The 14,171-nt window shown below is 42.2% G+C and overlaps 1 protein-coding gene across 2 annotated transcripts in view; it reads left to right on the top strand.

Annotated features, from left to right (window-relative positions):
• Nucleotides 1-1,703: 1,703 nt before the first annotated feature.
• Nucleotides 1,704-14,171, top strand: part of Grid2 (glutamate ionotropic receptor delta type subunit 2) — a 951,510-nt gene continuing 939,042 nt past the window's right edge. For both annotated transcript variants that reach the window (XM_090356798.1, XM_090356797.1), the window contains exon 1: nucleotides 1,704-2,194. In XM_090356798.1, coding sequence (XP_090212924.1) covers nucleotides 2,107-2,194 — 88 coding nt within the window. In that variant the 5' untranslated portion in view covers nucleotides 1,704-2,106. The remainder of the gene's footprint in view (nucleotides 2,195-14,171) is intronic.

Here is a 14,171-nt window from a genome sequence, read left to right as displayed (position 1 = left end):
ACTAGGATCATTACCAGGGTCAGGATATGTAATTTATGACAAAGAATAATCCTGCACAACAATCCCTTTCCTGGGGACTAGAAAGCTGACTTTCACCTCTTTTCCAAGGAAGATGACCATACAACCCCCCTTGGAATGTAGGTGTTCAGCCTAAATTCGAGACAATAGTTTACCTGTTTTATTGAAGCCTTTTCTATTTTATGTATGCATCCTATATTTCACATGAAGATCTTTATTCTAATAGAAGAATTCAACCTACAGACCGCCTTTAGGAATTTTTTTCTCCCCTCCCCAATTCTTCTTGACTTAATAAAATACCCCAGAGACCCTCCTGAAATCACTATAGAAGGTAATTAGCACGCACCCTCCTTTTTATAACTTTATAATTGAAATCTCATTAAAAGCTTTCTAGGTCTCCTTTTCCCTACGTGACCAGGTGTCCCTAATTTATTCTCAACCAATGTGACTCAGTGGAGGCAAAGGGGGAGGGGGGAGAAGAGGAAGAACACAGTCTGATACCTGTTGGTTAAATAAGTGGGGTGTCTTTTCTAGGTTGCTTTTTAACCTCGTAAAAAGGAAAATAAATACAGAAAAGAAGATGAAAAAGAAAAAGAAAAAAAAACACAAAAAAAGAAAATCTTCTCCCAGTCCTGCCTTTTTCTCTCAGTCCCAGTGGCAGATTCCAAGGAAAATGGGAGCACTATTTTGTTTCTCCCTTGTATTGCAGATAGGGGGAGGAGGTGGTTATTAGAGAGAAGCTCTCCTCTCTCTCTCTCTCTCTCTCCCTTTCCTCTCTCTCACGGTTTCCCTCTCTCTCTCCCCCCTCTCCCTCTCTCTCTCTCTCCTGGCTCGCTCGCTCCCTCTCCCCGCCTGACAACCCCGCTCTCTCGCGGGCTGCTCGCTCCTTCTCCTAGGTGATCCATTTCCAGGCAACCTGGGGCTGGTGGTCCTGCCGCTGGCAGGCTCGCTCGGGGGCTTCCCGCATCCCGCCGGGAGGCGGATCGGCTTCCAGAGCATCCTGCAGCCCCTCGGGGCCGCCTTGGCCCCGCCGGCCGCCGACCGCGGCTCGCGCCCGGGGCGCAACTCCCCCGCCAGCGCGCCGGCCCGCGCCCCGGAGAAGCGGCCCCGCGCCCCGCCGCGCGCTCACACGCGGGGGTTTCTCCGCAGCGCGATCTGCATTACCTTGAAGTTCACTTTCTCCCCCTTCCCCTCCTCTTTTGGAGAGGGCTTTTTTTTTTTCTTCTTCCCACCCCCCCCCTTTCCTCCTTTCCCACCCACCCTTTTCCCCTCCTCCCTGCTGGAATCTACCCGTTCCGCTTGGAATCTCCTAATCTCCCCGCATCCTATTATTATTATTATTATTATTATTATTTATTATTATTATTGCACTTAGATTTTTGGCCAGGGAAGACAGTGATTCTTCCCTCTGCGGGGCTGTAGGGGCGGGGTGGGGGTGGGGGCTCCCGGGTTGGGGGAGGGGCGGGGCGGGGAGGGGGGACATCCGGCGTGGAGGGGGTGGTGGTGGTGGTGAGGGGGGGGATTGGAAGTTGCGGTGGCGGCGCTGGGACTGGAGACCTGCGGCCCCCCGCGTGGCGATGGGGAAGGAGTGAGCTCCAGCCCGGAGCGGACCAGGCTGGAGACAGTTTTGAGGGTTTTTTTTTTTTTTTTTGGTTTTGTTTTTTTGTTTTCTTTTTTCCTTTTTTTTTTTTTTTTAAACCCAAACTGCAAACAACTCCGGCGATGCCAACATTCCCTTCCAAGTGACACGGCTTCGGGAAGGAAGATTTGTTTCAGCTCGGGCTCTTTCTGTCTTCCTTGGTGGTGCCTGCATTCCCAGACGACGACAACGAGGACGACGACCAGAAGACGGAGGAGAAGAAAAAAAGGCTGCGCGGTGGAGATCGGAATTTAGGAAGAAAGGAAGAAGAAGGAAAGAAAGAAAAAAAAAGAAAGAAAAGCAAAGCAGAAAGCTGCGCTAAACTCCATCGTGACCTCAAACTCTGTGGACTGCCTTTCCAAAACACACTGGAAGAAGGAAGGAAAGAAATAATCTAAATAAAATAAAATACAAAGGTCCATCGTCCGGAGCGAGATTCCACCTAGGAGATGGAAGTTTTCCCTTGGCTCTTGGTGTTGTCCGTCTGGTGGATTCGAACCTGGGACTCGGCCAAAGCGGATTCGATCATCCACATCGGTAAGCAGGGCTTGGTTGGTGGAGACTTTGCATTTTTTTTAAATTAATTCTCTCTATATTACATATATCGATTACTGCATCGGTCCAGCCATGGTTCTGCCCCTCCCTCTGCCCTCGGGCCGGCCTGCTGGAGATGCCCCCGCGCCTCTGGGCCCCTGCCTGGGCCCTGCCCTCTCACTTGCTCCCTTTTCTGGAAGGAAGCAGAGGTTAGAACCTTTTCCTTGCACACCCCACTTTTTTGCTGGTGAGCCATGGGGTGTGTTGTTGTTGGGTTTTTTTGGGGGGGCGGTTGGGAAGGGATGGAGTGGGGGGCTCGCCTGCTTTCTCCAGCGTCTGGATTTTTCCCTCTGAGTGCGGTGAATTGATTCTAGGTGTGGAAAGGAAGTTTAATAGATCCCACCTTCCATGTTTCCCCCCCCCCACCCCTGTCCGGATGTCTGTGAGCTCTATTTCAAAAGCATGGTTATGTGTGGGGAGTGTGGGGAGGTGGGGGGTCAGGGGAAATGTGGCTTTGCGAGGCCGGGGGTGGGTTTCGTGTTGAGGGGGTGGGGGTGGGGAGGGTGAGCTCTGTTTCGGATCGAACAGGTGGTTGTGTAACGTGAGCCGGCTGAGGCGCCGCGGCGTGGAGCGCTGGCTCCCGCGCGCCCCCCGGCCTCCCCAGGCTCTAGCCTGGGCGGGGGCCCTGGCTCCTTGTCGCCTGGACGGTGTCGTGAAGGGCTGGAGACCGCGGATCGGGAGCCCCAGAGCCAGCCAGCCCGCAGGGTCCCCGGCCAGGGGCAGGGGCTGGGCGCGCAGGCCTGGGTTGGGGGGCGGGCGGATCACCCTGCTGGGCTCGCTCCCCGCCCAGGCAACTCCACACTTGCCGCGTCGGGTGGGTTGGTGGGTCTGTCCCGGGCTGGGGGGGGCATGAGGACAAGCCCCGTGGGCTCGGAGATGATGCTCTTTTCCTCATCTACCAGATGGGGGCCCGGCCCGAGGGCGGGGGGCGCTGGGGCGCGCGGGGGGCGCGCGTCTTTATCGTGCACCGCGCTCCAGCTTGGCCTCCAACTCTTCTCACTCGCTGAGCCTGGAGAGTGGAGCGGGGACCCAGAGACAGGGACACCCGGACACACACCCAGACACCCACAGACCCAGACACCCAGAGGCTCTCGCAGCCCCGCCGCCTTCCTGCGTCCATTTCCAGTCCTGAAATGTCAGCCCCTCCGGGCCGCTGGGTTCCCTTGGCCAGGGCGGGGGCTGTGTTCAGGGGGGCTGGGCCCCCCGCTCTTATCTCCTCCACAAGGCCTGGGGTTCTGCAAATCCAGGTAAAGGACGAGTTACAGCTTCTCGCCTTCCTGTCCCCCTGCCTGGCCATCGCGCATTGCACACACACACACACACACACACACACACACACTTACACCTGTCAGGGGAACCTGCTGCAGGTGGCGATTGTGTCTCCAAAGCCAGAAATCTATGTTGTGTGTCTACCAACCAATGACAGACCCTCAGCCCCAGGGGGATCTCCCTTCTCCTCTTCCCCTCCCCCCCTCTCTTTCTCCCTCTGGCTCTCTGTGTGTCTGTCTGTGTGTCTGTGTGTGTGTGTCTCTCTCTCTCTCTCTCTCTCTCTCTCTGTCTCTCTCTCTCTCTCTCTCTCTCTCTTTCTCTCTCTCTCTCTCTGTCTCTCTCTCTCTCTCTCTCTCTCTCTGTCTCTCTCTCTCTCCCTCTCTCTCTCTCTCTCTCTCTCTCTCTCTCTCTCTCTCTCTCTCTCTCTCTCTCTCTCTCTCTCTCTCTCTCTCTCTCTCTCTCTCTCTCTCTCCCTCTCTCTCTGTCACCCTCTCTTGGTCTCCCGGCTTATTTTTCTAAACATGTCTGCCATTCTTTATCAATGAAACCGTGCATGTCTCTGTGCAAGGAGTAATGAGGTCAAGATTCAGAAAGCTTTGCACTAGTGCATTAAATAAATTAAGCGTTAGATAGCCAGCCTGCCTGCTGGGTCCGGGTTGCCCAGGGGCTCACGTTGCCTGTGGATTCAGAACTTTTCAGAGAGGAATTATGATCTCATTGAGGAGTGCAGTCGTGTTCTGATAAGAGCTGGGAAATGAACTGTGTGTTCCTCCCACAGAAATGGCATGCGTTTATGTCTGGTCGTAAGTGACTGGGGTGAGAATGCAGGTGTATAATCATCTACCTTGGTGCTCATTTGGCGATTAGGGGCCGCTGACTTCTGCTTCCCATCTCTCAGGAGAACAGCCCTGTTGATAAATGCGTATTTCCACTGCTGCTTCTGTGGTTTACAGGATAAACACACTATTTACAAACACCTCCAGCTCTTGCCACCCCTTACTAGAAATGTACTATTTTGCAATGCAGACTGGGCATTTGTTTCAAAATAGAGCACAACTGTTGTATTTTTTTCTGCTGTTGCATACTGTTGTCTACCAATGGGAGATGTCTTATTTATAACTGGATTTCAAAGATGGAGCTATGTAGGGATTAAAGATTCCTTTAAAACTCCAACAGTGTGCATGAACTGTGCATATTCTACTGAAAGAAATAGTTCCTTCTCAGACAATTTATCTGGCTCTAATGCATTTAGCACATGAGAATTAGCTTCTTTTATAGACTACCTTGTATTGCAGTGAAGCTAACAAATTGTTTCAAAAACCCTCCAACGTTTAGTAATATATGGAAAATGGCTCATTTGTGTGTACTAAAGAGGTTAAATGTGACCCCTTTTCCTCCACCTTCCACTATGCTGAACAAAAGCATAAGCTGAAAAGTGAATGCCCATATAAAGATGGTGAAACACTAGTTGACATGCATTGTATCAATTTATTTATTGGTTGAAGAGGGGAAAATAATTTTTTCTTCAAAAGTCTGACTTTCATTTAAATAATGTGAGAAATAGGATTATGAGGAAATGTATTAGTTCAGCTTGTAAAGGATAAAAGGGGGAGACACTAGAGAAAGAGAGTATTTCAACTCTGGAGATAGAAGGAGATACATAGACAGGGAAGGTTTTCCCAGGCTCCTGTGAAGTGATCAGCAGATAGTAGCTGGACTATTTCAGATACTTCAGGCAGACAGGAAAGATAAAAGGATACGGCTACAATAGGTTCTTTAAATATCCAGTCCATTTGAACCAGGTTGATGATACAAAAATTCTGTCCTTCCTTCTTGAGTTCTCTTTGTTTTGAACTTCATGCCGATAGTTCAATAAAGTCAGCAACGTATTTTAAACTCTACCAGGTTCCATTAAACATATGACTTTATTACAAAGAAAAGCCATGATCATTGAAATGGGACTGTCTTTATTTCACTAAAACAGGCCTAATGCTTTCACCTATTTGAAGCTCTGATAAATCATATGTTAGCACTACTTAATAGTCCCATATATTTATTTGCCTAATGTATAGGCATGCACACAGACACCTGGCTAGAGTGTTTCAAAATGAATTACTTTCATTGTGTTCTTTGCCTTGATGAAAGAAATGTCTTTTGCCATATAAAAACCATGCAATTTTGAATTATGCTTCTACTTTGAGCCTGTGCATTGATTGAGCAATTTCATCAGGCCCACATTACTTGATTGCTTAGAAGTTTCCTAATGATCTGCATGCCGTAGGAAGCGCCCAAAAGTCGTGAGTGGAATGGCAATGATCCCGTGTTTTATGAGGCTATTCAGAAGTCGCTCTGATTTATGTAGCTAGAAAGCTCCCAAGTCTTGGAGATTAGCTACGCTGACTGCTATTTTCTTCATACATCAGTCGTCCCACACTCTACTCCCTAAACACAACAGGAGTTTAGAGCAGTGCTTTAATTAAGCAGAGATTAGGTGGCATTTCCAGTCAACTGCACAGTTTGTGTTTTGCTTCTTATCTAATATGGAGAATCTCCTGTTTTAACAGTTGAATATATACTCATTTCTTTATCTGGGTCCTGTGCTCACAGAACTGATTGCAAATGAGCCATTCTCAATTCTGTATCCCTACCAGGGAACATTGAAGTACTGTACTCATTCATATATTACACAAATGCTGTTATCAGTCATAGTAAAATACCTTATGTCAACAGGGAGCAGGAAAAAAAAGCATTTTCTCATGCTTTCTCATCAGCAGATGATGCTATTTTATCTTTCCCTATCATTATCATCAAATCTGACTTAATGAGATGTCTAGGACCATCCTGATGGGTTTTGTCAGGAGAATATTCTAACTGAAGTACAGAATTGGGTGAGTAGAATGTGCCAACCCATAAGGAAACACTAATAGGTGGTAAATTTCAAGTATTAGTTTTCCTTCCCTTTAATCTAAGGACTATTTTTGCCAGATAGGGATCTTATAAACAAAAAGATTCTCAGAATGTATCCTGTGTGGTCCACTAAAATGTGACCTTATCAGCACTTGACTTGATTTACTTTGATTATTCCTTATCAACACTGATTACCCCAAAACAATGATCCTCCTCATTGAAGATTGGTTCCATGAAATACCTCAGGAAAATTTTAGCCTTTTCTTATGCACAGGTTACACTTGCTCCTTAACTTCTGGATAAGTAGTATAAACTTCTGAACCATAGCTTACACTTTCAGTATCGTTAACACATGTATTTGAAGCACAGTTCAGGCGAGTCTTAAGTAAGAGCGTGTTATTCACTGAATGTACTGTGACATACTAATAGTTCGCTTTCCACTCTAGATGAAGTACAAATAAGTGAATATCTTCTATATCTTTTAATTCAAATATGAATAAAAATAAAATGATTAACTGCCGGTAGATGGTCATCTTATTTATGATTAGATAGCCTGTTACTCAGTAACAACGCTGAGACAGTATTACTACTTGTGCAATGTAGTAATAAACATCACTACAAAACACATTCATGGCCTATAAAGATAAATTTGCCATTAGGTGTCACTGCTTTCTGAGCAGTTATGGTCCTACTTAAAACCCCATGTCAAATTCTTTTTATAAATTCCAGGAAAAATTCCATTTGGTTAGAATTGTCATACTATGATAATACAGGAGGGTTTTTTCCTTTAATTTTCAAATCAGGAGAGTAAATATCATTTCTGTTCCTTACAAGAATTTTATTATAGGATCTGTCAAGTAGATTACACTTCTAGGCCCAGTGAATTGATGCTTTTCACAAGTGGAAAATGCGACAGGTAGATGTACTTAAGGTATTAGTTATTGTTAGTAGAAAAAAATAAAACAAAAACTAGAAAGCTGATAAATATATTTACCCCACTGGTATAAAAAGCAATGAATGAATCAAAATTGGTTAGTTAACTGCATGGTGACAGGAATGTTCTGCTTGTCTGTGGGACATTTGGATTGTGGGACATTTGGATTGTCAGAGTGATTCTTGGGGTGGAATTCGAACATTCGTAAACTGTTATGGATATGAGAGAAGTAGAATGACAGGTAATATGCAAATGCTACTATAATTCAAATACAAATATGTCCCCTGTTGACCTTTGTGAATGTGTCTACATGAATTCATGTAATATTGGTCCAGATAACTGTTTGCTTTTAGGTATTGTATCAGTCTTCTACACAAATGGCAAAGCACCATGATCACCAAGACAACAACACTACCAGAGACTGGCTTGGTAAAACCAGTATCTATTCTCGTAACTTCTCTGTGGTATCTGTTTCATTAAGTTTCTTTTTTTTGCCAGTCCTGGGCTTGAGCTCAGGGCCTGAGCACTGTCCTTGGACTTTCTCAAGGCTAGAGCTCTACCACTTGAGCCTCAGCACCACTTCCGGCTTTTTTTTCTATGTATGTGGTACCGAGGAATCGAACCCGGGTCTTCGTGCATGCTAGGCAAGCACTTTAACCACAAGGCCAAACTCCCGGCCCCCATTAAGTTTCTTTTTAAAGAAGTACTATCTATCTCCTAGAATAGTCCATTATGTGAACAGAGGATAAATTTGGGTATTGGGAATAATAATGTCACAAAATTCAATGCTAAGTTAAATGAACAAACAGGTTCAAAATTGTCCAGCGTTGCTTTGTGCTAACGTGCATTAATTAATTCTTACATGGAATGACAAATTATGAGAATAGTTAAAAGTAAGTGATGATACGAGTGTCTAAACTATAATGAAAATTACTGTATTAGTTCTCAGATCATATCTGTGTGTTTTAGTTAGCTTCATTGATGGACTTTAAACTTTAGTTATCAAAATCAGTTTCAGATAAATGTGAAAAACAGAAGGATATATCTAAAAACATACTCTGGGTTCAAGTCTAAGAGCTGCATTTCAAATTTATGGTATCTCTTTGATCTCATTTTTATAAATCTAAGGTTTATGCTCCTATTCACTTAAAATTATGTGAACAAAATTTTAAAAAATGTTTAGTGCTGATCAAAGACATTATCTATCACTAAGAAAACTGAGATCTGAGGATTTCTGCCCGGTAGGGAAGTCCGTGAGATGCTTACCTCCAATAAACTACTCAGCAAAAGCCAGTAGTGGAGTTTTGGCTCATGTGATAGAGTGCTAGTGTTAGATGTAAGAGACTCAGGGACAGTTCCCAGGCCCTGAGTTTAAGTCCCAGGATCGGCACATTTTCTTTTTCTTGTCTTTGTTTTTCTTTTCTTTCTGATTTTCTTTTTTGTGGGTCATGGGGCTTGAACTATGGGCCTGGGCTTTGCTCCTGAGCTCTTCAGCTCAAGGCTACTGCACTACCCCTGGAGCCACAGACACTAATTCCCATCTTCTAGGGATTAACTGGGGATGAGTCTCTCATCTTTTGTACCTGGGATGGCTTTGAACCTCAGTCCTCAGATCTCAGCCTCCTGAGTAGCTGGGATTACAGGGGTAAGCCACCATGCCTGGCTGGCACATTTTTTTTAATCAACTGAAGTATGGGAAATGAATTGAGAAAGAGAGACAGATATGAATCATAACTACACTTAATAGTTTTAGAGTGAATTAAATAAGGAAAAAACAATTTGAAACAGAAAACTAATTTTTAATTTAGGAGCCTATTAATCTTTAAGAGAGCTGTATTTATTTGTCTTTTGTTTTCTTTTATGTTTTGGTTTGTTTATTAAATAGTAAGCAGTGTACAGTGCTACAGTAAACCAGTAGCTGTGGTTCATTCTGAGTACCAGGAAATATGAATAGACTTAAGGTTGAAATCAACCCCTTCTAATTTAACCTGTAGAATTTACAGTTAACACAAACTTGATATCTTCCCCAAAATATAGAGGATAAAGATAAACCCCTTTGAAAGTTTGTTTTCTTAGGTCCCTGCTCTAGGCATTTTCTGATTTTTACTTTATGGATCACCAAGTTGCCATCAGTGTGAAGTGAAACATTCTATTTTCATTGCTGATTTCACTCTAAATGTAGCTAATAAGCAAAGCTATGGGCTTTGACTGAATCTCCTGTACCAGTTCATTCTTCATAGTCCATAACTGAATTTCAAATCCATCTATCTCTGCATAGCTGGACAGAAGCTGACAGTCAACATCCAAAGGCTTACTGCACTGTGTGAACATTCTTTACTGCTCTGTAGTTGGGTTTCTTCTTAACACATATTTCTGCTCCTAAGAAGCCAAGAAATCAATCTTAGTATAGTATCAAGTTGTGTACATGTCTCCTCGTTACAAAATCATTCCAAGTATTACATTTAAAATAAGCTTAGTTTACTACTGCTCTATGTGACTTATTTTTCTTAAGTAATCTTAAGTAATCTTTTTCTTAAGTAACCTAGCTTTGTTTTCTGAATCATTTATTATCGCGAATGTGTTTCTTAAACTAAAAGGTAGCTTACTCTGTGTGTAATCCTGCCTTTAGATCCAAGAACTCACATGCTGAACAAGTAAGCTAGGTCTTTCTATTTAAGAGTGCTATTTCTCTGGTGAGACACCTGAGGATGACAGAAAACACGTAAAGCTGTATTGTGATAAATACTCCAAAGCAAAACAAGGGTGATGAAATATGCTGTTTGGGATAACACAGAGCTCTCTGAGGAGGCCGTAACTAAGAGAGATTTGATTTAAAGGTAGAGCAAGATGTATGTAGCGGACACATGAAGAATTTTTAGACAGACAATTTTATAAGGATAATGGCCATGTAAGAAGACACCAAGCATCTGCTTAATTTGTTAAAGGGATCTCATAAAAGCCAAATGGAGTGTAGTTTGAGGGGCAAGCAAAAGGAGGAAAGATAAAGTCTGATGAGCAGCTAGGGGAGATTCTGTAGGGACTTACAGATCATGTGAGGTATTTTAGCCCTTTTGAGAATGTATGAGTTAAGGTTAAGTGCATGATATGAAGTAGCATGTGTTGTAGAAAGATCACCCCCTTCTTTGGTAGGCTAGATGGAGTGGAAATAGGGTTTGACAGTAGGGAATTGAATTGTGAACTGAAGTAGAAGAGTGATTGTCAGACTGTATATATAATTTGAAGCTAGCAGACACAGAATTTTTCAATGGACCGTTCAGGTGGGAGAAGTACAGGGGAAGTGGAGAGGCTGCCATGGCATTTTGTCTGAGCAGTAGGTAGAAATGTGATACTACTCACTAAAAGCAGGAATATAGGGACATGCACAAGTTTGACATAGGAATAAAAATGTTGCATCCTGTGCAAGAGGCTCACCCGGTAATCTTAGCTACTCAGGAAGCTGAGATGTGAGGATTGATTTCACACCAATTCTGCACAAAGATTTGAGATACTTATCAATTAAATCACTTCCTCCCCCTACCCCAAAAAAATTGAGAAATGGAGCTATGGCTCCTGTGGTAGAGTGTCATTTGTGAGAAGAACAAAAACACTTCAAGGAGGGAAAACTCGAAAGTCCAGAGTTTGAGATTGCCACTTATTCACATAAAAGGTGCAAATAGAGCTGTACCTCAAGGGTTAAAGCAGAAACAGACAGCACCTAGGTGCTGAGTCTAAGGCCTGAACTGGTATAAATAAATAAACAAACAAACAAATAAATAAATAAATTTTGCCTTCTGGAAAAAATGGACTGTAACGTGAATGTTGTATGGTTGTTTCTGCTTGGCTGCATCTATTAATTGATGTGAAAATATGAACTATGTGAGCAGTAAGAGGATGGGAGTCTTGTGGTTTGGGGTCACGGATACTTAGCAAGAAGTAAACAACCATGAAATGGCTGACAATGAGGAATATAATATAGGACACCAAAAGATATTTTGAACTTATTGGTCCATATCTTCTTGAAGGGGTAAAATTCAGTCCAATGAAATGACTGAGAGGATTAATGCTCTTAATCATGATGAGACTCTTAATCTCCAATTAATCACCAAAAAGCTTGAGTTGTGATTCAAATGGTCGAGTGCTTGTCTTGAGCAAAAAGTTAAAGGATAGCATGCAGAACCTGAGTTCAGTCTCCAGTACTAACTAGCCCACGCGCTCGTGCACGTGTGTGCGTGCAAACACACACAGAGGTTCAAAACAAAACAACACAAATTTTAGATGTATCTAAACTGAAGCCAGAACAATTCAGGATTCCTAAGAGAGTGACCAATATGCTGAAGATAGCGCTCATTTAATCAGTTGTGTTCATGATACCTGAGATACATATGAAAAATACGTATTTCAGAAAAAAAAGCACATTGCGTATGAGGAGGTTATATCTTATTGATGATTCCCATTTATAATGAAGCTTCCTTGGTGAGCTATTTGAGGGCTACTCATTCACCTTACATTAGCTAGGGGATGGTGTGATTACAACCATGTCAGACAGAGATTAGAGAAAAGGCCTTTTAACTTTTCATTTATCACCATATATGTTATTATTTTTGCAGTTTTGATTAATAGAGGAGAAATCTTCAACATCCAGGAAGTGGGTAACCTAATAAAACAAATGAGATCTTTCCTAAATGGTATGCCTTTAGATTAGCTTTTGTATTCAGCATGTTTTTTTTGCAAAATTCAAATATCCTCTCTCCATTTTGAAGTTAAATAATGCACAACTGTTTGATATTTATAATCTGTTCCTTTGGTATATTCTTACAGTTTAGGGGAATTAGACCACAGTAATTTATTTTTCACAAGTTGAATAGTCTGGTATAAAAATGAATTTTTCCTAAGCTTTAGTAATGCAGGTTTCATTGAAAATTGACAACAGTAGATCAGTCAGAAACTATCTGGCCAATAGTTCTGTTTCTCTGCAGAGGAGTTTTCTTGGGGTAGATCAACAGTTAATAAATAACAAACACATTTTGATTCCTTCTTTTTATGGTTTTTGTCCACCCTTCAGTGGCAAATGCTAATGAGCAGTGAAATGGCCAAAAGCAAGGGAAAAAGAAAAAAGGGTTTTAGATAATCCATAAACCGGAAAATCATCCCCTGAATGCCCATATGCACAGGCTTGCGGAGAAGAATCAGTTTTATTTTCTCAAAATATTGCCCAGACTCTGAAGATGGAATTTTCTCTTGGCTTCTGAGCTCATGGCTGAAGCATCCAGGCCACCAAGGAGGAACTTACTGAATGACAAAACACTGCAAGGAGAGTGAAGAATATGATTTGGGGGAAAAGAATGTTCTTCAGGGGTAATGATGCTGTCAGCCACTGCCTTGGTGCTTAGTTCAGTTCCCTGTGCCCTAGCTACAGTGAAGTTTTAAAGGAAAAGTACAGATTCCAGCCACATTCTCCTTACAATCTTGTGACAATTATGTATTAATGGTTCTAAAGATTACATCCTCTAAGTAAACGCATAGCAAATATAGATGCATGTGTCATCTGTTCCTAGTTACACGTATGCTGCTGCTGTATTCTGAACAATTTGAATTTGATTTGCCCTTAAAAAAACTAAAACAAAACAAAAAAACCATGAAGTATGCATGGCTGTCCTCACACTCAAAATCCCCTGGCCTCAGCCTCTTGAGTAGCTAGGATTGTATTTGCATACTTGGACATCTGACTACAAGTATAATTCATTTTATGGACATAATAGGAATGCCTTCTAGCTCAGCATTAAATGAGAAATGGAGCTTTGTTTTTTCCCCTGAAGTTTCCTTGGGAACTTGTTTGAGTTATTAATTGTGAACACTGCTGTGTTTTTAGAGTATATTCTTATTCCTGTTCCTCTATAAGTGTGATTTTTTTTAACAATTAAGGCTTCAGACTACTATTAAGAATTGCTGATTTGATTTCTGTATCCAGTAAAATGAGCCTTACAACAATGCTTTTGGACAGAATCATCATTTTCAGTTTTTGTATATGATTGCTTTTCTTGTTTCCTATTGAAAATAGAGTTCCCTTATGTAAATCAATAGTATCAAATGGTTAAGTACAACATCTTTCACTTATTACTATGTGTGCACATAATTGTGAGAAAGAAAAGTTTGGATCCAAGGATGCGAGATAAAGCCTGAGATTAGACAGTCTATACTTAATACTTACTACAGGGTTTTTGTTAAGACAACAAGACTCTTTTCTTTTAGAGTTCACAGAAAATGCTGCCTACAAAAGTAAAGATCTGTATCTTCTGCTAAGTGACATTACTAATTATTTCCCTGAAGCTAGAAGGAGGGTAAATCAGCAGTTGTGTGTGTTTCCATGTATAAAAACTTTGGTTGAACTAAGAAGGGTTATAGATATGGCATAGCTGCTTGCTACGTCTTTACATCTTTTTTAAAAAAATTTTGTTTCAAATGTCAAAAGTCTTTATCCTATTTTTAAGCCATATAAACTCAGTGTTTCACAAGATGAAAACCGTTTTGGTATGGAATTATTAGACTTTACTCTTGCCATCTAACTCTTTTATTTTGGTCTTGATCCATTGATAGAGAGCCACAGATGGAAAACTGATTGCTCTTTTAGAGCACAGATGCACAGTGGGGGCTTAGTGCCCAGCTTTTTAGTTAATTCACAGGCTTAGCAAAAAGCATCTTCAATTACTTTGGTCATTTTGCTACTTCCTAGCTGCAAAATCCTTGGATAAGTAACGCAGCTTCTTAATGTCTCAAAAGTTTTTGTGGTTCATAGCATCTCCATTTCGTTGC

The sequence above is a fragment of the Megascapheus bottae genome, chromosome 23 (assembly GCF_031878675.1).
Source record: "Megascapheus bottae isolate mThoBot1 chromosome 23, mThoBot2.hap1, whole genome shotgun sequence".
Lineage (NCBI taxonomy): Eukaryota > Metazoa > Chordata > Mammalia > Rodentia > Geomyidae > Megascapheus > Megascapheus bottae.
This window is presented reverse-complemented; position numbering and strand designations above follow the sequence as displayed.